The sequence below is a fragment of the Tachysurus vachellii genome, chromosome 6, assembly GCF_030014155.1.
Source record: "Tachysurus vachellii isolate PV-2020 chromosome 6, HZAU_Pvac_v1, whole genome shotgun sequence".
Classification (NCBI taxonomy): domain Eukaryota; kingdom Metazoa; phylum Chordata; class Actinopteri; order Siluriformes; family Bagridae; genus Tachysurus; species Tachysurus vachellii.
Genome location: NC_083465.1, coordinates 5,942,435 through 5,967,644, shown reverse-complemented (window position 1 = coordinate 5,967,644; position 25,210 = coordinate 5,942,435). Strand labels below are relative to the sequence as shown.

The 25,210-nt window shown below is 39.4% G+C and overlaps 3 protein-coding genes across 17 annotated transcripts in view; 2 read left to right on the top strand and 1 right to left on the bottom strand.

Moving 5' to 3' along the window:
• Window positions 1-12,793, bottom strand: part of dst (dystonin) — a 116,752-nt gene extending 103,959 nt beyond the window's left edge. For 6 of the 9 annotated variants that reach the window (XM_060871887.1, XM_060871875.1, XM_060871878.1 and 3 more), the window contains exons 1-4: window positions 12,598-12,793; window positions 12,241-12,275; window positions 11,577-11,765; window positions 3,869-4,082 (exon numbers count right to left, since the gene is read on the bottom strand). In XM_060871887.1, the coding sequence (XP_060727870.1) occupies window positions 3,869-4,082; window positions 11,577-11,765; window positions 12,241-12,275; window positions 12,598-12,778 (619 nt within the window). In that variant the 5' untranslated portion in view covers window positions 12,779-12,793. Of the gene's footprint in view, window positions 1-2,194; window positions 2,324-3,868; window positions 4,083-4,179; window positions 4,329-11,576; window positions 11,766-12,240; window positions 12,276-12,597 lie in introns of those variants that run through there. The other 3 variants (XM_060871876.1, XM_060871881.1, XM_060871883.1) reach the window with 3 other exon arrangements.
• Window positions 12,794-14,881: 2,088 nt separating this feature from the next.
• On the top strand, window positions 14,882-21,813 carry znf451 (zinc finger protein 451). Of its 7 annotated transcripts, XM_060871870.1 has the most exons (14): window positions 14,939-15,103; window positions 15,307-15,406; window positions 16,230-16,304; window positions 16,806-16,919; window positions 17,005-17,119; window positions 17,214-17,364; window positions 18,118-18,244; window positions 18,352-18,511; window positions 18,635-18,779; window positions 18,945-20,446; window positions 20,541-20,603; window positions 20,720-20,797; window positions 20,904-20,949; window positions 21,630-21,717. In XM_060871870.1, the coding sequence occupies exons 2-13, from the start codon at window positions 15,350-15,352 to the stop codon at window positions 20,915-20,917; spliced, it is 2,601 nt and encodes an 866-aa protein (XP_060727853.1). In that variant the 5' UTR covers window positions 14,939-15,103; window positions 15,307-15,349; the 3' UTR covers window positions 20,918-20,949; window positions 21,630-21,717. The 7 variants fall into 7 exon arrangements, 6 of the variants coding, with proteins under 6 accessions (XP_060727850.1, XP_060727853.1, XP_060727852.1 ...); XR_009648584.1 differs by lacking the exon at window positions 20,904-20,949 and having other exon boundaries at window positions 20,700-20,797; window positions 21,632-21,807; XM_060871869.1 differs by lacking the exon at window positions 20,904-20,949 and having other exon boundaries at window positions 21,632-21,813.
• Window positions 21,814-22,230: 417 nt separating this feature from the next.
• On the top strand, window positions 22,231-25,210 carry bag2 (BCL2 associated athanogene 2). The gene is made up of 3 exons (XM_060871874.1): window positions 22,231-22,450; window positions 23,141-23,250; window positions 23,347-25,210. Exons 1-3 carry the CDS (start codon window positions 22,326-22,328, stop codon window positions 23,739-23,741), a joined length of 630 nt encoding a protein of 209 aa, XP_060727857.1. The 5' UTR covers window positions 22,231-22,325; the 3' UTR covers window positions 23,742-25,210.

Here is a 25,210-nt window from a genome sequence, read left to right as displayed (position 1 = left end):
ATATCAGCACAGCTCTGACAATAATTCATGCGCCTAAGCAAATCACAGGTTTATATTAATGTGATTGTTGCATTTCATTCAAAATTTCAATAGTGTAAGATATTTTACATGGGGATTTTATGGTGCATGCTTTAATTAGAATTTCTAAAAGATCTGTAACTATGTATATGGGGGGGGGGTTTTGTGACTTGTAAGTGACAGACTGTTTACAGCTGGTAGGAAAAACTTCAGGATGTGCTGCTGTTAGAAAACAATCAACTACAGGATGGAGTGATGTCACCCAATATGAAGAGGAAGGGTTTATTAATTTTCCTATTACAGCACATAACAGTTTCCTTCCTTACTTAAATATTATTTTATTCTCATTTCTTTTGTATCTAAACTAGCAATGAGAGTCACGAGAAAAGAAATCAGCACTCTATGTCTCAAGACTTATAAATAAAACAGCGTTTATTTTCTCACTGCGGGCTAAAAGGAGTTATTATTACATGAAAACAAAGTGACTTATTTATGAACAATCCTTTTTTCCCAGAGCCTGCAGAAAACATATAAATCAGTGAATGTCTACAGACAGATTATGAAATATGTACAAAACCATGTTATTGTGATACCAGCTTTGAGCCACATCTGATACTGGACTGGCCCAAGAGCAGCATTCCTAGGTGACAAACGGGTTCTTCAAGCAAAAAGCTTGACTGATTTAGAGCTGAACTGTGTCAATGTCTTGAGTGAAGGAGATATAATAATGTGCTAACTGATACAATGCACATCCTGATGACAAAAGCCTTAAAAGCTTATTTGGCTTTCTTATTAACACTAGATCCATGGTTCTCAAAGTAAGGTCTACAAAGCATAATTATGAGCTGTGTGATTTTTTTTTTTTTCTAAATTGTTAATATGCCCTAGACAACAAAGATCACAATTTCCTAAATCGAGTGACACCAGCAGGCCCTGCAGCACAATTAAGCCTCACCACAGCTGATAGTTATAATTACTTATAATAGTCAGCTGATTAAAGAAAATCCCAGTGCTGGACATCAGTACTCATGCTGCCTCATGACTTCACAAGGTCGTATGTCAGTAACCCTTAAAGGTCCATTTGAAAACAAGACCAATTTAGGAGACTTTTAACTTTTGAATTAAATTTCCCTTCATTCTCACACATGTTCACAAAGCCCCAATCCAGGGATCTACTTGGTCGTTAGAATAATGTGCCTATAAATTGATTGACAGGAGGTACAAACAAACACAAAGAAGCACTCTGGACAGGAAGTCTTTCAGGTTTTCTCAGAAACGTAATATCTTTGCACCTGCCACGTCGTTCGACATATCTTCCAGGTTTTGTGTCCAAATAACGAAAGCGAAAAAATAACTATTGCACCTTAGAAAAGAAAAAAAAAAAAAAAATGAAGTAATTTTACTCGGCGGATACGAGGCACACAGAAGCGCTTGCAGTCTGTATCTTCTATGATTCACAGTGGACTAAAATAGTGTTTCCTCTCGAGCGCATGTCTACAGAAGGTGAATAATCCAGAGCTGATGTGATGGATGTGACAGCTGATGTCATGCAATGGAGAAATCTGTACAAAACCTTATTTGCTTTTGGACAACAAATAAGCTGAACACTATAGAAGAAACAATAATATTTAGTGGGGGCGTCAGTCAATAAAATACCAATCAAGGCCACATCTTATCAAAAAGCCATCAATCCACCTGATCCTGAGTGCAGGTCTTAAACCACCCACTGCATTTTCATTAAAGAAATTACAGCACATGAAGGCATTGTTCACTTTAACGTCCTAAACAGCAACAATGTGCATTTATTATGAGAAGGAAAATACCCATTACTTAAGTCTAGCAGAATTTATTTTTTAACACTAGCGCACCCCCCCCTCCTCCCCTATTCACCTCACGAGCGTCCTACAAAATAACGGTCGCGTTTAAAAATGACGGTTAAACAGAAAAGCTACTGCTAACTGGAACTTTCTGGGGTTTTGCTTATTCTTACAAAAAATGTACACAAATAACATTATAACATTTTCATATCAGTTTAAGACTTAATGTCAAACGAAATTCCTTTCTAGAGTCTAAAACGCGACGCTGTAACAGTCAGACTGGGACTAGCTTCTTTTTAGGTGCTTATGGGCGACCCTCAGCACACAAACTCGTTCAAAAATACAAAACCAAATGATACCTTTGTATTTCTCGAGAACGTCCTCGTAAGCTTGGAGAAAGTCAGTCTCAGTGGCGAGCACACACGGCCCCGGGGTGTAATGAGCCATTACCCGGCTGATGGAGGTATAATGGAGCGACTGCGGCCAGGGACCCGAAGCGAGCCGCTGTCCCACTGAAGGCGACGCCCCAATTGATTGTCCGGCCCACCATGTCCATTAACCGTCCAATCAGAGCCACTTCCTCTCAGGCGTCAGGAGACAAATCACAGCGGCGCGCGCTCCATCCTATACTACGCCCCATGTCTAATGTAATGTACCAAAATAGCTTAATAACATATTAAGATGTATTTAAGCTCTCGTGTGTAGTCCTGGCTAAACCTGTTAAATTATTTTACAATAATTAGAAGAGAATACAGGCGTCTGCTAAAGCTTGCAATAGCAATATTTACATTAGCCATATTGATGAAAGCAGTGTCGTAAACGAGCCACAGCAGAAACACGGATACAGTGCAATGACGACGCGTGATATCCCCATGATCGCATCCCACACCATGACACATCAACGCAGAGCTTCATGATCAACATCGCCTTGCTTCATTGCACAATACACCGCATAATACTGTGTTTTATTTTGCTATGGCATTCTGCAAGGTAGGATAGTAACAAACTAGGCCTAGGTGACTTCCACATTGAAGCAAACACTTAAAAGAAGACGTGCGTTTTGTGTTAATCGTTGTGCGTGTGTGTATGAGACTGCCGCCAACACACGTGTCTGGGAGGAAAGCCGAGCTCTTCATGGTCCCGCTGCTAGCCGTGTTTCACTCCTCGCACGGAATGAACTGTGTGACGTTTACAGGTAGCGCAACACAAAACACTAAAGAATGATGGCTTATTAAAGGATCTTTTACATCTCTGCCTGCACAACATAACAAAACCACGGTGTTCTTACAGGTCCAGCTGGACCCAAATATATAATATATAAATATTCAACACTAGTCTTTTAATAGCTTTTTGGATTTTACATTCCGGCTATTATTAAGATATTAACAAGATTACAAGAATTGTTCACTCCTAAAAAAAACAAATAAATAAACCACTAATTAACATTGACCTATAAAACACTTATGATAATTAATAAAATAAGCTATGCATCTTTATTCCCTCCTAACATAGGATAATGTTATGGTTTTTATTAAGTATAAAAGGGTCTATGTTAAGTCATGATATCATATTTCCAATACTCTGTATCATATCTTTGATGTAACAGGAGAAGGATCAAGATGTCGACGATAAACATCATCATGGTCTTTCAGGTTAAACAAGGACAAGTCGCGATGGCTGCAATTATCCTACTATCCACACAAACGTGATAAATATTCACGTTTTTTTAAACTCTTTTGTTACTAATAAAAAAAAATAAACAAACAATACCATGCAGCCAATAAAGTCTTAGCAAATTCTGGTCATCATTGGATCGAGAAGCATTAAATTAAATCAATACATCAATATAAACAAATCTTACATCCTGTAAACAACAACCTAGTATATAGCCTAAAGAGCGTTACCTTGGCACACGCCAACAATAAGATGGACGGGGTTATATTTACAGACACAGGCCTACACCACCCCTGGATGTAATTACGCAGCAAGCTGTGAAATGTCTGGAAGCATCTAAAGCAGCCTGTAGCTCTAACCTGCGATCCTGAGCACAGCTCTCTCGGCCGGATCCAGCACCGAGCCGCCGTGTATTTTGCGCTTGGAGCGCTCGTGCCGGGGTAAATTCCACGGAAGTGTATCTCCGGGTGCCGGCGACACACACCCCGACCTCACACTACATTCGTCCTCATCCGAGAAATCAGCCGATGAAGACATTGAGCAACGCAGAGAAGCGTTCCCGGATCCTGAGCTCTGTGGGAACAATGGATAAGAAAAGAGACCGATCTCAGTAAACACTATACATCCTGATAAATAACAACACGTGTCCATGCGCGTTTTCTGCTCTCACCATCTTTGCTCTCCAAGTAGGTGAAATCGCGGTAAGAAACACGTTATGAGCTTTAGGAGATGATCTGTTCGTGGACACTCGTAAATGATCTCTCTCTCACTGACAGTCATTAAAAAACCCAAAGCAAACGCCGTGTGGGGAGAAATAAAAATCCGAATGCGTCTGGCTCCCCCGACAGGACAAGACGGAGACTTACCGCTGAGCAGATTTCGGCTGGAACAACCGAGAGCCTCGTGCCGCTAGTCATTACTATAAAGGCAACTCTGTCAAAAACCGCGCCCTTCTTCGGACGGTAAAAGATTTTATCCGGATCGATCTCGGTACATTAATGATGTGGAAACGCGCAGACGGAGAGATAAGACTGGGCTGTTGCGCGAGAGCTTGTGGTATGATAGCGCGTCATCGCTCCCTGGATACAGACAGACTATATTTACTATGGAACAGAACCCGTGGTGTTCTAGCGCCATCGCTCTGAGTGTGCGTGGTCTTGCGGGACGGTGCGTGATTAGCGCGCACGCGCAGATTTTGCGCTCTGTGCGCGCGTTGCTCCTCACGCACTTTTGATCCGGTCTAAAACATGTCTTTCATCAGTAACAGAATTGGGGGCACCAATAATCTGCGATTAATTACATTTCTGATATAAAAAAAAAACAAAACATGCCAATCAGATTTTCAGCACATCTTCTATTAGCTTCCATCTCATAAAGCTTTCATTGAACTCTGCATTTTACACGTGTTTACATGTATTAATATATTTCAGTTCCTGTGGCACAGGAGTTAGTTTTATGATTTGCTCAGGTGTCTTTGTTCAGGTAAATTATTAAGCTCTTCTGTGGGGGTGGGGGTGGTGCTCTGTCATAGACATAGATCAAGGGTGTATCCCAACCTCGTGATCAGTATTCCCCAGATGGACCTTTGAATTGCAAATCCTGACCAGAGCTCACAGAAGATGAATGAACGAATGTATAAATCATACTCATGCTTGCATTCTAATTAATCAGCAGCATTAAATCAATAATTTCATATTTTGGGATCTTTGCATGCTTCTACTATACAAGGTGATGAATTTGCTCATGCATTCGGGATCTGGCAGACTTGAGAACACATGAGTTTTTTTAGACGATAAGTCATGTGATTTTTATCTCTACAAATGCTGAACGCGACATGTGTTCCTGTACCATCTGTTCACTCTTATCCTTAAAATATTGGTGACTCTGTGAGGTCATCTGTTGGACCAGGGTTTCACGTTTCCAGTTTTCCTTTCATGACAGACATTTTCCACAGTTTGTTAGAAGTGCTAGTTTTTTGTTATCCAGTTCAAGGCAAGTAGAAACAAGACAAGGCTCCGTCACAAATGTCAGTATTTGATAAGGACCAAAAATGCATGTTAGTTGTACAAGCAGAACAAGAACATGAAATCTGATAAAAGAAAAAAAGCTTGTAATATACACAGGATAAAACATCAAACATAGTAGCATAAAATTCATAGTTCAAATGAAATGTAACTTATTAAAATGATATCCCATAATAATCCTTACAGCCTCCTCTCTGCTGGAAATTAACCTTATAATATGCAAATATTGACACTGAATTTGCAAGCATTTTGCTGCAAGCGTAAATGTAAATGATTCTTGGATAAAAGTACAGTAAAGTCTACAATGGTTAAATATGTGCATATTAATATATTGACATAACATTGAGTAAATGGCCAACATATGAATATAGGAATTAAATTAATATCAAAGTCTCATGTAATGTTTTTGGTAAATATACAGTCAGCTCCAGAATTATCAGCACCCTTATGGAAAAAAGGCTATGCTCACCCAACAGGATTTGTTTATGGGTTTCAGGGCACTGGCATGGCCATGACTAAAGCTTGATTCTGTGGTCAGTGAGCCATTTTTTTGACATAATACAGCAGGATGTTTTTTGTGCAACGATCCTTCTTTTATGGCAAGCTTGCCTTCATCATTTGTTGCCAAAAAGGCTGTATTTTTGACTCATCAGACTATAAAACCTAACTATAAAACATTCCAGTCTGGCAAACATCATGTGACATTCAAATAGGTTTGTTAGAATGGAAATGATGTCCAATTAGTAGATTTGGAAACTTGGTGACCACAAAATGCTTCTATCTTTAATCATCCTCGTGTGTTTGTGTGTGTGCATGTGTGCACATGTGTGCGTGGGTGTGATGCACTTCCCTTCCAGACAGGATTATTACAGCTCCAGTTGTTTTAAGCCCCCTAATTATTACACAGTGGATATAAGCTTTTTTTTTTTAAACCTCAGCCTGATACATGAAGGTCAACACAGGTCTCATTTAATTTGTGTATTCTCTAATCTTGCGCATTTTGAAGATGGAATAGGGAAATTTAACATGCATTACCTCATATTCCTACCTCAGTGAAACAGGAATAGGACTAAAACATAAATAAACATACATGGGGGCAGGTTTATGTTCATAATTCTGACATGTGGTTTTAAAGGCTGGTGGTGTAATGATGTGGGGGATGTTTTCTTGGCACCCACTGGGTCCATAAAAACTAAATCAAGCTTCGTTTGAATATCGCAGTGTTCCATTTACAGGGCTGATTTTATATATTATAATTGTTCAGGTTACATTTGTAAAAATTGTTCCTTCAAAGTCCATTCAGAAAGAGCAGAGGAATGTAAAGTGCCTTTTCCCCACTGTATATCTGATAAGTTTCCCTTCCTGTACAAAGTGTTCTTAGAGACAGAAATTATAACTGATCATATTCCCTGTATAATGGCAAATGGCTGAGCTTCTCGAGTTTCAAATGCTGGGGCAATTTGATACAGGTCGATAAAAAGGAGAGGAATATCTAATTCAGAGAATATAATCTGAGGATAATGTCTAAGCCTCACTCAACACTTCCGTGATTAGTGCTTCATGAGACTGCAGTAAAAAAAAAACAGTGACAGGACATCTAAAAAATAAATAAATAAGTAAAATAAAATGCATTGCTAATGCGACTACAATGGGGCTATAATGGGGCTACAAAACAGCATTCCATTTATTGTGCTATATAACCAGTATTGTACAGTAACCTAATTTAAAGAAAGAAAAAAGTAACAAACAAAGGAGCACCGTATACGGAGGAAGAAACCGCAAGTACACCCTTGTCTACACAGGTAGATCCTGTATTCTTTAAGCTAAATATCAGCCCAAAAAAAAAAGTCTGTCTGAATCTTTTCCTGTTTCCTCACAGACTACTAAGACGTCTCTGTTGTTTGAAAGCCAATGTTAACATATAAAATCACCAAAACAAACACGCCCCTAACCCAAATGGGTCCCACCCCTGTATTGATAGCTCCGCCCACACATACATACGCAACCCAGGCAACTAATGGAAAGAAATGTGTCTTTATCATAGCTGAAGGGAAGAACAATACGATTGCAGATAAACAAACAAGCAAAAATGACACACAAGCATAATCATGCAAAGGACGGCATATATTAGTTCTGTGTAACAAAGTAAAACCAACGTTACTCACCTTCTAAGTAAAGTTGGCCACATATTCACAGATTGGAGTTTCCAGAGTCAATAACTCCTGAGCTAAACACTGTTACTACACAAAACACGGTTGTAGCTGCGTCTCTACATTACTACGATAGAAAAGAGGTGTTATTTGTGTAGTAACAGCGTTTAGCTCAGGAGTTATTGACTCGGGAAACTCCAATCTGTGAATATGAGGCCAACTTCCCGCTCCTTCAGTTCTCTCCAGCGCTGGAAAGCTGATCCTATATTAACACGGGTCCTACTTTTTTTGCCTTATCGTAAGCCTTTCTTCGCTTTCTTTCTTTGTTTTTATCCTCCATTTCAATGCTAAAACCGCTTTATGCTAATGTCACACATGTGCACTGAACTCTCTCCTCCCAGATTGACAAGACACGCCCCTTTCTGCTCATTGGCTACACGTTTGTTTTGTTTTTTGTTTTGTTTATCGTCCCGACTCAGTTTTCTAAAGCATTTCTCAAACAATGGAGACCCTACCTTTAATAGATATTAAAATATGCTTATGACTGTTGCATTATTATATCCTTAGTGTGTGGTTGCTCAGTTTTTTGCAAGATCAGCACATTTCCTTCTCAATACAAGAAACATTTAACTAATACAGTGCTAAAAAGAATTTATGTTAAGGGTTCGTGTTGATGACCTAACATGATCTAACTGAAAGCTGGGTAAATTCAGGGCTTAAAATGAATTGTGAGGTGAGTGGAGCAAATGTGAGGTATTATTTTAGATTATGTAAAGGATTAAGCTGTCAGAGGATGCAAAGGGGAATGTTCTTGCACATACAACTTATCTTATGTGAATGTGCAATTTTATAACATTAGTTAATTTCGCTGATGAACCTTGACCAAAAAAACAAACAAACAAAAAAAAACTCTAAACCTGCTCACCACCTAAACCCAACACTTTGCTTTTAAAGTAAAAATCTACCCTTAATGACTTACACCCTAACAATTCCTATTAGAATATGATCTGCAAAAAAATGTAAAATCAACTGGCAAATTTTCACTCACAGTTCTGACATTAAACACACCATGTGACTGCATGCTGATAGTGGAGTAAGTGGGATTCAGCTCTTGCTCATCAATAACTAAAGCTAATGGTGCAGCACCTTAGATCTTTCACAAATTTGCATAGCTTATAAACATCTGTGAGTTTAAGTGCAGCAGCCACTAGATGGCACATCATAGTCAAAACATATCCGTCAATCTCATTTCCAAGTCAAACTGTATTTTCATGCACAACATTCAACAGATGCTAAAATAGTGTACTGCTATTATTATTATTATTATTATTATTATTACTACATGCAAATAACTGTGGAATTATTGGCACTCTAACAGATAAAATAATTGATTTGAAACATTTCACTCAAACAACAGAAGAAAAAATTCACAAAAAAAAGAAGTTACAATTAGTAGCATCCCTAACAAATATTCTGAATAAATATACAAGTTGTTTCTTAAATAATTCTCAGTTTCAAGGAACTCTGTTCTTGCCTATGTCTGTTTTACTGAGGTATAAATATAGGCTTGCACACAAACCAACCATTGGCCCTGTCCCAAATGGCACCCGCACCCCTGCAGTCCGCCTCCAAAGTGGTTGTAATGTTCTTTCAGTCGCTTTGTTGCTGTCTGCTAACCTATTTGCAGTGACTGGTCCTCATTAAAAATCAAAAAGGGACAGAGGATGAGTCAGCACTGATATGAGCATTGCCAAAAAGATGACATCGGTGGGGGGGGGAGTAAGTGCTCGACATAGAGAAATGAGACATATAATAATCCTGCATACCCCAGGGGCATGTGCAAATGAGGAGCTCTAGACATCAAACTGGGATGAAGGGTTTGTCATGCATTACCTAAGAGCATTCCATAGAGAGGTGACAGATGGTTGTTGACCGCAAGTCAAATCATAGATCCATGTATATATATATATATATATATATATATATATATATATATATATATATATATATATATATATATATATATATATATATATAAAAAGGAATAGACCTTTATTTACTTTTAAAATACCATTAAGCACCGTCAGTCTGGAACTGTTTCAATTTTACACAGAAGCAGCCAGGTTATGATTGCAAAGTAGGAGGCATCAATCCAAGATTTGGAGAATTTGGATTCTCAATTGCTAAAAATTAACTCTCGCTGTTTGGAAGATTGGAAGAACTGCTTATAATTTCTGCAAGCAAACAATGCAGTAGCTACGGAATACTGTGCAAAAAATACAGCTAGACAATTATGTGTATGTATATATATCTCCTCCTCACAGGCTTTTATTTTTATTTTATATATATATATATATATACTCATTCAGGTTTTATGTTATTCGCCATTCATTTTAACTTATTAAGTAAAGTACTTATTATTCCAATGTTATATTGAGGTGCTTTGCATAAAGTGATGACAAAAAAAATTATATACCCATACATAGCTACTGCTAAAGGGCATGTATTTGTGATTAGAGACCACTTTGACTTTGGTAATTCATGTCTCAGAGGATATGGATTTCTGAAAATCTCAGCATTAAAAGGTTTTGAGATTACATATGAATGTTGATTTTAATACAATTTAACATCTAAATAATTGTAAAATCCCTAAACCACAGACAAAAAAACGACACTGCAGACTTAGAAAACATTTCCTTTTTGGTTACTGTTTTTTTCTCTAGTTTGCCCATTTGTAGAAAATTTAGTACAGGGTTTCCTAGTAACACATTATATTGGAAAAAAGCATCCAGATTTTCTACCAAATTAACCGATGAGCTAAAATATGACTTAGTTCTATCTTTTGCAATAATTAAAACACACCCATGTTTAGGTTTTATCCTTTGGTGTAAGCAAAACCCTGCGATGGGTTGGCACTCCGTCCAGGGTGTATCCTGCCTTGATGCCCAATGACACCTGAGATAGGCACAGGCTCCCTGTGACCCGAGGTAGTTCGGATAAGCGGTAGAAAATTAATTAATGAATGAATGTAAGCAAAACCCCAGGAGCTATGTTAAGCATTAACCTACAAATCTATGGAACTTGTGATGGGAATCAATTTTCATTTTGCACCTGGTAGCTTTATTTTTTAATCATTATCAATTTTTTTAATGTTTTGCTGTTTCACAGTACCATGTTCACTAGCACCACTTTGAAATATCTTTCCTTTCTCCATCAGCTGCTCCAAAAGATGTGATGGATCCTATTTAAAAACTAGGGCCACTTCCACTGCAGTACTTTTGAGTGCACATCATACCTCCTGGATTTTGGTGTAGATTCCTAGAATGAAGGGTTGATTCTCAGAAAAACTGATGACAGATGTTCCTGTAAAAGTTTAGAACCAATAACTGTCCAAAGAACTCTTGAGGAACCATTTTCTGTATGTAAATATAGCTGATTAATCCATATAATAGCTTGGAGGTTCATTAGTCTGTAACGTATTGGTGATAAAGCAGCTATTATTATTTTTTAAGTCCTGATAGTGTTGACAATTAGAACCCACCGTAATCCTACACCGAATAGCTAAACCTCAATCATTTAAATTTTAAAACAACCAGGTCAAGTTGGACATAATGTGTTTTGCTGATGGAACATTCAGGAAGAAACAACTCTACAAATACACTAAATATAACTGAATATGTTTAAATAGAGTTATAATAAATGAAATAAATCTGTGCTTGGGAAGTCTTTGGGATTTATTTGGCAGTTCATTGGGTCTTTTGTTGCAGAGCACGAGCTGTAGAAGGATTGAAGCATTAAACACCCAAAATATTTAGCTCATAATTTAACCAAAACAGAATTCATCTTGAGGATGAAATGGACAACAGTAATGTGAATGGGAAACGTCCACCTACTGGTCTTCGCGTGGGTGTGACTTGGACGGAGTGATAAAACTCAGGCTGTATTCTCTTGGTCACTTTGCGTTTCCTCACAGCAGCGCTGCTGGTGTCCGGCTCACTGTCTGCTGGATCAACCAAAGGCTTCTCTTCACAAACTCGGGCTCTTATAGTCCTCCGGCCATGACGTGGGCTGTGCCGAAAACCCTGTCAACACGCACCACATCACATATTCACATCCGTAAACACAAAGTTTTTGTTTGAAATGCTTAACTTTAACCATAAAACGCTCACCAAACTCAGCCAACGCGCTCAGCAGGTTAACGAGTTTACTAATTACGCATGCGGAGTACCTATTTTCCGCTGTATCGATGTGACACACTTTAACTTTTCGTTTTGTAATAATTCCCAGACGATAATTGCGCGATAATTATAACCTAGATTTAAAAAAAAAATGACCTCGGTTCACATTTCCACACCGTAGTAGTATTTAGGTTAACGGATTGCGCATGCGCATTGCGTATTTTAGCTTATTCCGATGGTCTGTATTACTGACACGCATTGAAAGTGTCACAACGCATAAAAAAAACAACAAATCACAACTTTTCAAACACGGATCCCAGGTGTATAATGATATATGATAAAAAATGACCTTGACAGAAAAATAATAAAGAGAAATTACCTCCGATCGAAAATGATGCGCCCGTAGACCAGCTTCTGGAACAAACGGGAGAGGTTGAAACACCCGAACACTGTCAGCCTAAAGCATTATCTACAAGACGAGAGTCTGCTCGATTAATCTGTATATTCTGATAAACATGTCACTGTCAAACACATTGTATTCTAGGACAGGTGATGGAGGCGCGCACGCACTGCTGCCGCTCCAGACAACAGCCACGCGCTCTGATGAAAATATAAAACCCGACTGGGATGCAAAAAAAAAAAGGAGGAAAGCACAATAAAACACTCTGAAATAGTTTATTTAAAACAACATGAAAAAATAAGTCTTGGATTCTCGCCAGTGAGGCGTTGTACGCACCACGACTCCTCGATCGCCTCGAGAAGACAGATTTTATAGGGATCTTCTCATGGCGAAGTCTCCGATGCCAGCAGCAGAGAAACAGGATCGTGGCCACCGTCCCCACCAAAAGCAATATCAGCAGCAGCAGGCAGTGAAGGCTCAGGGGTCTCAGTAAAACCAGAAAAGCCGCAGCGATCATCGCGATGTAGCGCAGCCCCACCTGCACATACGCACATCTCTATGGGCTACAAGGCTAAAGGCGCACGGTCCTTACATTCACAGTTACATGGAGCTCCATTGATCTGGATACCGTAAGATAGGGCATGAGTCAGCACGAGCTCTGCACTGCTTATGCAGTAGAGGTGTGTGTGTGTGTGTGAGAGAGAGAGAGAGAGAGAGAGAGAGAGAGAGAGAGAGAGAGAGAGAGAGAGAGAGAGAGAGAGAGCGCGCATGAGAGAGCATGAGAGAGAGAGAGAGCGCGCATGAGAGAGCATGAGAGAGAGAGAGCGCGCATGAGAGAGCATGAGAGAGAGAGAGAGAGAGAGCGCATGAGATAGAGCGAGACAGAGAGAGAGAGAGCATTTACATCTGAGCTCAGCAAAGCAGCGAGGTGCACGATATTTAAAGGCATCCGACCTGCGCACAAACAGCAGCCTCTGTCTCAGATTAATGCGCACACACACACACACACACACACACATCTAATAGAGAACAGCTAAACAACTACATCCCCAAGTTTAAAGGTTTTTTTTAAGCATTTGATTTTTTTAAACAAACAATTTTAGTCACGTGTACAGTTTAAGACATAAACAACTTTAAATACGTCCTCCTCACAGGCTTTTATTTTGTACTCAAGACATGACTGGTCCTTGATTACTAATACAACTATTGAAGAAGAAGAAGAAGAAGAAGAAGAAGAAGAAGAAGAAGCTACAAAATATTTAGTAACTGCTTCATCCTGGTCAGGGTTGAGGTGAATGAATAGCCAATGAAAGGCATGCACCCTGAATAGGACAACAGTTCACACATTAACTGGTTTCTTATTAACTGAGTGCAATTTAGTGCAACCAATCCACCAATACTGAACAGCCAATACTGAAATGTTTTTGGGAAGTGGGACAAAAGAGAAACCAGAGGAAAACTTCGGAGGAAAACCTGTAAAAGGAGCTAAGGTTATGTCATGGCTTGATCTTCAATCTGATCAACTTTCACACAAAAATGGTGTTAAGTCAAGTCAAGAGTCAAAAAGCTTTTATTGACATTTCAACCATATATAGCTGTTGCAGTACACAGTGAAATGAGACATTTCTTCAGAACCATGGTGTGCAAAAAGACAGTGCAGGACAAAAAGACAGTGCAGGACTAAAGACAGAAAAACAGTGCAGGACAAAAAGACAGAAAGACAGTGCAGGACAAAAGACAGTGCAGGACAAAAAGACAGAAAGACAGTGCAGTACAAAAAGACAGTGCAGGACAGAAAGACAGTGCAGGAAAAAAGACAGTGCCAGACAAAAGACAGTGCAGGACAAAAGACAGAAAGACAGTGCAGGACAAAAGGACAGTAGACAAAAACAGCCTGACCAGTGTAAATACCGTATGTTCAATTAATATTGCGTGTGCAGAAATACTGGAATACACAGTATTATAGCAGCATTACATGACGTATAGTAAAGTATTGTGCAAAACAACAATCAACTGAAATGTGAGACAGCATGTGCTACAGAATCGAACATTTTACATGAGAATTCCAGTCCCATTCTTCATATGTAGCTTCCTGTGAAATACAGACAGAATTGAACTTAAAAAAGAAAGAAAGAAAAAAGTGGGATTATTTATTTATTTGTTTATTTATTTATTTTAATTTGTATAACCATTCTTCTTTATTCCTGAAATCACACTTTGGATTTTTGTTGTGAAGGACGCTCTTATCCAGAATGACGTACAGAAGTACTTCTCGACACGTGTGACGTTACTGAATACAAAACCAACAGTGTAGATTTTAAACTGACAAATATTTTTATAAATGAAATATTAATTGTCCTTAAAAAAAAAAACTACCCATACATTCCATTTTCGACGAGTTTAATTATCACGTCCGCTTTAAAAAATAAATTCCAGCACTAACCGAACTCTTTAATTCCGTGAGTGTTTATTTTTATTTCTGACTTCATCATGACTGTATTACAAGAGAATCTGCCCCTTCCAATATGGATGCCGCGTTAACGTACGGTATTAGCTAGCATCAACAGCTAAACGCTACTTAAACACAGCGTGACTTTTATTTTGAAAGCTTGCTTTGGCGTGTGTGTGTTTTATCGGAACTAACTGCACCACAGCTGTAAATCAAAGCGGGTATGTTTTCTAACGCCCTCATTTAGCCTATTTATAGTCGTGGTTCTGTCCGTGAATGTGTGAAAATAATAGCACGCGCTCCATCATGATAATTAGCCGATAATGCTAATGCTAATAGCTACGTGCTAATCAAGCTAGCTGGCTAACATACCAGTCAAGTTCATGTTGTTTGGTGAGTAAAGTGTAACAACAGACACGAAATGTAAGCATTACTCAGCGTTTAGCACGTACAGTTAATTGTATTACTGTTAAATAAAGGGATATTTTTAAGATGTGACACGTTTATAAGCGTCTTGTAGCATAATATTGTCAATAACTGTTAGTCTGATAGGTAACGCATTCATCACTAAAATAGTGTTGTTTTTTTCTTTATAGATCTAAGACGCAGGAAGTAAAACAAAGCAAGACGCACAAAACAATGTCCACTAATGTTGGCACTGAAGACACAGAGGAAGATGATGTTGAATTTGTGTCTGTAAGTTTAATAGAACATTTTGACACACAGATGAAACCTTCACCTCAATCACACAAACATGGCTACTTCTACACAGTGCTATAACAATAAGAACTGCCCCATAATGTTTTGTTAAAACTGCAGTAAAAGCTGCACTGAGCAGTTTCCCCTAAATCGATATGCACACCTTTTACATGTAGGCCTGGACTTTATTACAACCTCTTTTGACCAAAATAAAAGCTGTAAGGTACAGAGAGATTTTCTATCTGAGACCTTTTCTCAACACGCAAGCTCTCCAGATACCTCCAGGTTTCTCTCTTGTGGATTTTTATCTTCAGCTCACATGAAGCCTGAAGCAAGTCCGAGCAAACACATTAAAGAGATAGCAAAAACAGTAGGTGTGGAAACAAGCTCTCTCTGGTGTGCTCAGTATCACCAAAGCCCAAGAGGCTCATGGAAAAGAACCGTTATAAATAAGAGACGAATTTTTCCCCTGGTGAAGATCAACCATTTCATGACAGCAAGCCAGATCAAGAACACCATTATGGAGGGTGGCATATCTGTGTCAAAGTTAACAATCAAGAGAAGACTTACAAGACAGTTAACCACAAGACGTAGACTTCTAGTAAGCAGTAACATCATCTTATGGACAAGAGAGCGTAAGATCATCTTTCGCCTTTAGCGAAACAACGTCCAACTTCGTCCTCCTAAACGATTAGCGGAAAAATAAACTGCAAATCGTCTGTAAGGCGAGTGTCGTGTTAGCCAGGTGTTCAGGTCTCAGCTGATCATGTACAAACTGGATTAGTGACGTGTGACCATAAATATCTCCCTTTACTTTCAGGAGGTTCCACTTAGACCTGTTCTGGAGTGCATTGACCTGCTGAGTGATGGAGACGATGATACAGGAGTGTGTACGGTGTGTGTCACACATTTAGGGCCTAGAAATATTAGGAGCAGTCATGGTTGTTGGACCATTTACTTAGATGTAGGATCAAAAAATATAGAAACAACATAAAACTTGTTGTTTAATTACAGTTATCATGCTACAGGTGATCAAATATGGACAGCGATAGAGCAAGCATTCTATCGAAAACCTACATGTGTTTGTATTTTAATGTTATATGCACACTCAGACTGTGAATCTGTGTTTTATTATATATATAAGGGATTTAAGTGCACTTGATTGTTGAATTGATATATATTAGGTGTGTGTGTATATATATATATATATATATATATATATATATATATATATATATATATATATATATATATATATATATAATATATTACACACACCCATTTTTCTATAGATCTATTTTTTTAGTATTTTACTTCAGCCCTTTTATAGATGATAATGCCGTGTGGTCCAAAGTGTCTACACTTACAATAACGTCTGCGTTCCTTCCATTGCCAGATTGAGGATCAGGTGGACAGACAGAAGGCCCAAGCAGCTTCAACCCTGGACAGACTGGCTCGCCAGGTAGCCGTTGAGAAACAGGAGCGGGCTGAAAAGTGCAAAGCCTTTAAGGTCTGTACTTTTGAATAAAAAAGAAAAAGAAGGAAAAAATGATTTACTTTTATGACAATTGAAGTATTCATATTTGCCCTTTTAGGAGAAGATGATCTCGCAGCAAGCTCACGGCCGTCACGAGCTGGCAGCGAGTCAATATAGCAACGAGGACAGCAACGATGCCAAACGTTGTGTGGACATCTGGCTGAAAATGCCAGGTTGACATCACCTTAAATAGCTTACAGAAAGATGGTAAAGTAGAGTTTTGTGTGTCAAGCAAAACATGAACACTTCAAACTTTTTTTTTTCCAGGATTAAAGCCTGGTATCATTAATAATGGCATTGGCTGGAGGCGCAGATCTGCTCCCAGTCCCTCGTTAAGATCCTCCCCTCAAACCTGCCCTGTCATTAACTGTGGAAGAGTATATGAAAATGGCCCTCTGCTTGAGGGTCACCTTAAAAGGTAAGAGTTTTATATCCATATGGCTTACAGCTACCTGTACTATGGTGCCCGAGAAGTGCAAAACAAATGAACAAATCCGAAAACACATTAACAAATCCGAAAACACATTAACAAATCCGAAAACACATTAACAAATCCGAAAACACATTAACAAATCCGAAAACACATTAACAAATCCGAAAACACAAGGACAAGTCAGACAACCCGGAAACGGTAGTGTATCGTTTTTGAATGGAAACTTACCGATCATTGGACAAGACACCTGTCATTCAAGATATACAGGTATGGAATCTTATGTGTAATGTGTAAAGTTCTCCGTTTAAATATAAGAAAATAACAGAATTAATCCACAGTAATCCATTCCAACTTTTCCCTGCGGCAGACTGTTGAACTTCATGTATACCTTAAGTGACAGGTGTCTTGTCCAATCACAAACTATACCAACCGCTTCCAGGTTGGCTGAAATGTCGTTGTGTTTTCGGATTAGTTAATTTGTTTTCGGATTAGTTAATGTGTTTTCGGTTTAGTTAATGTGTTTTCGGATTTGTTAATGTGTTTTTGGATTTGTTCATTTGTTTTCGGATTTGTTAATGTGTTTTGCACTTCTCGGCCACCGTACTGTACCTATGATTACCTGCGTACAGACCTGCAGGCCTGTATGGCTTTAGCACAGGAGTACAGTAGTACGAGTTATCTCTTCGTGTATGCACCAAAACACAGATGTTGATATTCTTGTTTGTGTTAAATTTGTAGATTTGACCACTCTCCATGTGACCCTACTATCATGCTTAAGGGCAATCCTGCTTCTGTGTATGCCTGTGTCGCATGTGGGTGTCACTTTGACACCAGAGAGCACTGGAGAATGCATCTGGACTCTCAGGTTTGCCTTTTTTCCCCATTAATGATTAAGGGGAGTAGATACCAGTCTGTTGCTTTGATGACAATGAATCACTGAAGTGAAGCTGTTGTGTTTGATTACCACTGCAGTTGTCCTTGTCTGATACTGGTGGTCATGACAGCTCTCAGACCTGCCAGGTGATTGTTTGCTTCGCTTGCCCTGCCTGTTTCCTCCTCTTTAACATCAAAGATGAGTGTCTTCAGCACATAACAGCCAAAAACCACTTCACACAGTCTGTCTCTCTACACGGTTAGTGAATATGCTGCATCCCTCCAATCTACTTACATATCTCATAGACCGTATACATCCTTTAAATGGCCAGTGGAAATAACCTCACTCTACTTTTATGTTTTATTAATATTTTCATTATAGAGATGAAGTCACCAGGACCAATTCCAGTTCCACGATATGCAAAGAACCGGCTAATTGCTTTATGTAAAGATGTCGCATTTAGTGTCAGATGCACAGTCTGCTCAAAGATGCTTACTTCACACATGGAAGCCAAGGCTCACTTCAAGTAAGCATTCTGTTTTTATATTTCATTTGAAACATCTTGACAATTTGTCACTCATCTGAGGACCCCCGTCAGTTGAATTATCCAATATATTATTCCAGATTTTTATTTATTTATTTATTTATTTTTACAGTATGTGGTGCTATTGTACCGTTTGTGTTTTCCCAGTGTGCAATGCAGACAAGGTTGTGCTTTTGCAGAAGGTGATAAAAGTGTGGTTGAAGTCATGAAGCAGCTCACAGTTTTGGGCCAGTGCTCTGCTTGCTCCAAAATCTTCCTATGCCAAAGACAGATAGAGGAACACAAAGAACAAACTCAGCACGAGGTGGAGATGATCCGCAGCATAGAGCGAGCACTGTTAGTGTACAGCAATTATGGCGAAATCCGACAAAACGTCAAGGCTACCACCAGTCACTCCTCTAAACATCCAAGTGCAACCAGATCTTCATCGCATAAGGATAGAAGAGACAAAAACGACGGTCTTTGGTCCCCTGCCAAGCGGCAGAAAATCTCAAACTCAAGTCCTCAAACTGCTTGTGATAGAGCCTCGAACATTGCCTGGTTCTGTGAATGTGGCCTACAGTTCCTGGAAGAGGATCAAGCTAGCAAGCATCTTCTAGCAGCCAACCAAATCTTTCACAAGTGTGCCGTCTGTGGTAAGCTAATGGGCGAATCGTCCATTGCGCGTTTGCACATGAGCCGGTTCCATGGTGGTGCTCATCTGTCCAACTTCCTTTTCCACTGCAGGCTGTGCAAATTAGACATGCCAAGGATTGAGCACATCCTGTCTCATGTTGGTGTTTCCCATCAAGGGCACACCTTTTATGAAGAAAGAGAAAAAACTAAAAAGGAAAAGTTGTTTTGTCCTCCTCAGAAACCATCCACCACTGTCAACAGCAGACCAGCCGTTTCCACTCCACATGATATCAGAAACAAGGAACGGTGGCTGTGCCGAATGTGCGAGGAAATATTTGACTCTGAATCCGTGGTCCTCAAGCACTGCAGCGATGTGACCAGTCACAGCTTTCAAAGGTTCGCTTGTGGCCACTGTCCCCAGAAGTTCTTCAAAGAGTCGACGCTCCGCCGGCACTGTGCTAATGAGCACAATAATCAGCTGCTCCTTCGCTACTTCTGTGGACTCTGTGACAGCATGCTATATGACACTGAGCAGGAATTCCTTGAGCACTATGCCAGCCTGCACAGCAAGGATTATTACCACTTGGACAAAACGGGGAATGGAACTTTTTCAGTCCCAGACAGTTCCGACGAGGTACCGACAACAAGTAAAAGCCTTCCCCAACTCTGTCCATGCATGGGCTCGCAAAAAGCCAAAGACGAAACCAAGTCCACCTTTACCAGATGCATGAAACAGCTCGCCATAGAAGGCAAATGCGGATACGTCTGTCACCAATGTGAAGCCAAAACAGGCTCTTACGCAGAAATGAAAACGCACATATATTTGAAGCATGAGGCCCTGGGCAAGGACAAACGCTTTAGTGTTGTCTGCGAGTCATGTTCTGAGAGCCATACGGACGTGCCCGGGTTCCACTCACATTACCATGCCCATCACTGCTTACTGGAACCGTGTATGTCCTCTCGATGTGGTGGATCAAGCAAGGACGAACCCCTGCTCATGAAGATTCTGAACACGGAGGAAATCTCTACAAAAGGTTAAGAGAGGTTTATCTCTTCATCATTTCCAGACGCATGTCACAAAGTGAGAATAACTGATTATCCTACTCATTGATCCGTTCCCTTTTCTAGCCGAGGAGTTTCAGGATGTAAAGACAGCCATTGCTTCAAGCACCATTTCCGAAGATAAGCAGGGTAAATTCACAAGAATCTAAGAGTTCTGGTTATTTTTCATTTTGGGTGGTCTGATTAAATATACATATGTGCATTTCAAAATGTGTGTGTTCACAGAAAACCGTTTGTTTCCTCAGGTGAATATGATGAGGAAATAAAATTGGCTTTGGCTTTAAGTGCAGAAGAAGCAAAGAAGCCAACATCATTTGACCAGGGTGGGTCAAGGCATTCTCCTTTTTACCGGTTGCCTCAATATGGGCATAATTCCTAAAATTGTACGACTGAGCTTGCATTTAATAATCAGGTGTTTATTTTCACCAGCTTTGTGTCTTTGAAAAGAAGTACCAGCATGTCCAAAATCAGCTTGGTAAACTCACACTGGGCTGCTAAAGGGTATAAAGGGAAGCTTGGGTGATAAGGAGCACTGTTTGAGGTGTTTGGGGCTGACATGACTGACATAGCACATGGTTCTCTTTATCTAGAGGCAGTACTAGGCTAGAATTGCTGTTACTTGCGGTTAGAAAGTAGAAGAGAAGTGCATATCCAACTGATGACCAAATCAAACTCAAGATTTGCTTGATATTTGTGACAAACCACCAGATCTGTAGGTTCTTGGTTTTGAACTAGTCCAGTGTAGCTTCGGCAGTTTTCTTTGATAGATCCAGTTGGCTAACCATGATGTACTCCCACCAGATTACATTTCCCACCAAAGCTAGAGGTACTTAGCGGTGTGTGAGGCATTTTCTGTTAATAACTGCACATCTCTCCTTCAAATCTCTAGATAGAAAGGGAACAAACAGAACTATTTATGATCAAGATTCACTGGTGAATGATTCCTGAACATCCTGGAACCTACATGGAAAATTCTAACCACATAATTCATACATCACAATTATCTACTCATTTTCTGATATTTATCTGATCAGTCTGTTTTCCACCAATTAGATATTAGCATTTTTTAAAATGTTACATCGAATCATCCTGTATTTCCTTGCACATGACCTGTACATGTGAATGAATCCATATCTAATTTTTTCATATTTCTACAGAGATGGAAGAGGCTCTGAAGAGAAGCCTGGTGGACTTTTGATCAGAAGCCACACACACACACACACACACAATTTGTCTTTTCATTTCATTTCAGTTGTTCATGTAATGACTGTAAGCTGTTAAATATTTTTGTCAATGTGTTCTGAGGAGAAAATAAAGAAAACTAAGCTTAGCTCTGGCAATTTTATTTAAAATGAGCCCTGAACAACAAATATATATATCATTAAAATGAACTTGATCTTCAATGAGAGCCAAGATCTGTTTTATGAAACATTGAGCTGCATTTTAAAAGTTTAAACTGCTCTATTATGTTATCATATGTCCTTCTGTGAAATCAGTGCAGCACCCAAGTGCTAACTTCTCAGAGAAATAGTGACAATTCAGCACACATTTTAGGGTGACCTTACCTTTTATTTCTTTTGGTAATTACCTCACACACACACACCACAATGACTCCTCTGAGGGGTCTTAGTAAGAATCCCACCCTTTTCTGTGGTCTTGAGGAGTGTGTGTTTACCCCTGGGAAGTTCCAGCCCATGTTTGGAGATGTTCCTCAGGGCCTCTGTCCCACCAAGGAAAAGCTAGAAAGCACTGGAGTGAATACGAGGAGAGAAAAAAAGCTGCTGCACGCCGTTCACTCAGATTTCCTCACACACACACACACACACACACACACGGACACAGAGTGCCGACATGGCTCAAGCTAAAATCAGCGCTAGAATGAACACAGACGCTACAAAAGGGAAGTTCAGTAGATCCATGTCAATGGCAGATCGCTCCACACGCTTACTGGAGAATCTGGATGAAATTGAAATGAGGTAAGTACGTGGCTTGGACATTACAGCCAAAAAACAGAGTCCACAAGGACGTCAGGAAGGGTGTGGGTGTGTGTGTGGAAATGACTTAACCTAAAATAAAAACAATAAGATATACGAGAGTACACTAAGTCTTTTTCATTTCCAGTATTTCTAGAGAAAACTTTGACAACGAGTAAAACAAGGACAGCTGTAAAAATGTTGCGGCTCGTGCGAGTCTATAAATACCATTTGCAGCATGAGGTACACTGATGGCTTCAGGCTACACCAGAGTTCCTCATGTCAAGCCTTGCAGAGCTACACAGCTTACAAGGCTTGATTGCTATTGAACATCTCATTTAACCTATTCTTGTACGTGTGATACTTGTGTTATTCCTCATTGGCTGCATAAAGAAGAGTTTTAAATCTTCTTTTGAACAGTTTATACAGCTATGTAGATTTGGCTTATCAGCACAGAGCCTCTTCCAGGTGGTTCTACATATTTTAGTATAGTTGAGGTTATTTTTAACCTATTTGTAAAATTATTAATTTGTAAAGAATTTAATGAATTCAGTTTGGGGCTTCAAGCATATGCGCAAGGTAAGATATGCAGAATTTAATTAATTGAATTAGTTTAACATTTATGTTTACCAGCTTTACTTTTAGATATTTACGGTATTCCTCTATTATGTTTAACCTTTGTGTGTTTCTCAGGGTGGAAGCACTAAGGGAAGCAGCCACAGGAATGGAACAAGAAAGGGAGTGGTTAATCGAAACGATCCAGTCCATTCAGAACAGCCAGGAAATGCGAACCATTTGTGATGGTAAGGCCACACATAAATGAAACCTCTTGTGTATAATCAAGAGTATAGAACCATAAGTGCAGAAGTGAGACACACCCTGCTTTCCTGCACCCCCAGGAGAACGAGAAGAACTCACGCTGACTGCTAGCAGACTCATGAACCGGACACTGACGGTGACCGTCTCAGTAGACACCATCCGGAACACACAGCAGGAAGGCGCTCTGAGAGCAGCTAGAGCAATCATTGACGAGGTCGCTGCTAAAGTGCTCAACGACATGGAAGCTGCGAGGAAGAAGCTACAGGCGCTTCATGCTTCCTGCCTAACTGAGGCAGCGCATGTTCCCATTGACCAGAAATTCCAGAGCATTGTGATCAGCTGCGCACTAGAAGACCAGAAGAAAATCAAGCGGCGACTCGAGACACTCATACGGAACATGGACAACGCGGAGAAAACCATTAAGATCATGGATAACCAGAAGGTGGAGGAGTCCAAATGTGCCAATGGCAAATGATGACATGGGGTTTAGACAACTCCATGTCCCACTAATCACTGGGATCTGCTCAACTTTTAATTTCTCACAATGTTTGGAAGTAATGGGCTACACTTTTACTTTCATACCAACATTTTGGTCATCTTTTCATTTGAGTAACATCTTCACATATCAGTAACAGAAACACACCTAATCTTGTATTTGATGCGTTGTACCAGGGGCAACTCAATTAAAAGGTTTGAGCTAGAGACTTTTAGTAGCAAGTTATGGCAATATATCACATCCTGAAAACGGATATGTTGTAGTGTTACAATTGTTTCTATATTAACTGTCTTCTAGTACCAAAACCCAATTAATGAGTGCTGAAACCTGTGAGATTAACAAGAAAATACTGTTTAAATGTCCTGTGTACATCTGTAGTTGAGACCAATTATGAACTTTTCAGTATTATCCAGGAAAGAAAGCATTTGAAATCAAAACCAAACCAAACACCAGCCATAGGCCACGCCCACTTAACGTTTTAATCCGAATACAGCTCCAGATATACGTTATATTCTATTGCACCCCTAACGTATAAGATGTATTTTAAATTGCCCAAGGTATGCACACCAGGGTTTAAATTAGACCTCGTCTGCCAACCTGTGTGGAATTCTTCATAAAGCTGTTAAGGTTGTCACATGGTCTAGAACGACGCTAGTCACAGTAGGGAAGGAGCAAAGCGTTCAGCGTTCGAGAAGATTTTGTGAATGGAAATGGGATCGTGTTTAAGTGCTAAGTGCTGTAGACTGGCCACTGATCAAACACTCCAAAGTGTTACTAGTGCAACACGATGTAATATCTCAGCATTTACCTTCAAACTATTACAATTTCAGCTTAACGATCCTGCAAAATTTAAGTCCACGTGCAGAGAAAGTTTTATTTTCCATAATCATCCCCCCCATGCTGTTTTTGGAAGTCATTGAAAATAATTACTGGACACAGTATAACAATGGGGTTCACATCATGAATATAGCTTAGACAGGTCTATACAATACAGAAAAAATAGTTTGCAATATATAAAATGTTAAATAGAGACGGACCATTAAAATAGATTCTTTATTTGTAAAATGACTACCATCTACCAGAGCAAAGACGTAAATGTACAAAGTGACACCAGATAAGACACGTTCAAGCGGAACGGGAAAAAAAGTTAACACAGAAAAGTGTTTTTCGTTTTGTTTTTTAAAATAACATCTCTGTGAAATAATTATAGAACAGTGAATGCAGGAATGCTTGCGTTTACTAACGATTGCTTGAACTGTCATGTTTACATTTAATATAAAGGCATCGTAACCGAAAGCGAAAAACACGGAACCACTATGAGCAGTCGTAACAGATGGAATATTTTAATATACTCGATAATTTCATGAACTGTATTCTCGAGGTTGTGCTCTGTAATAAAGTGACCTTTTATTTTTTTCTTTCGACAAATAAAGTGCCTGGAATCCATC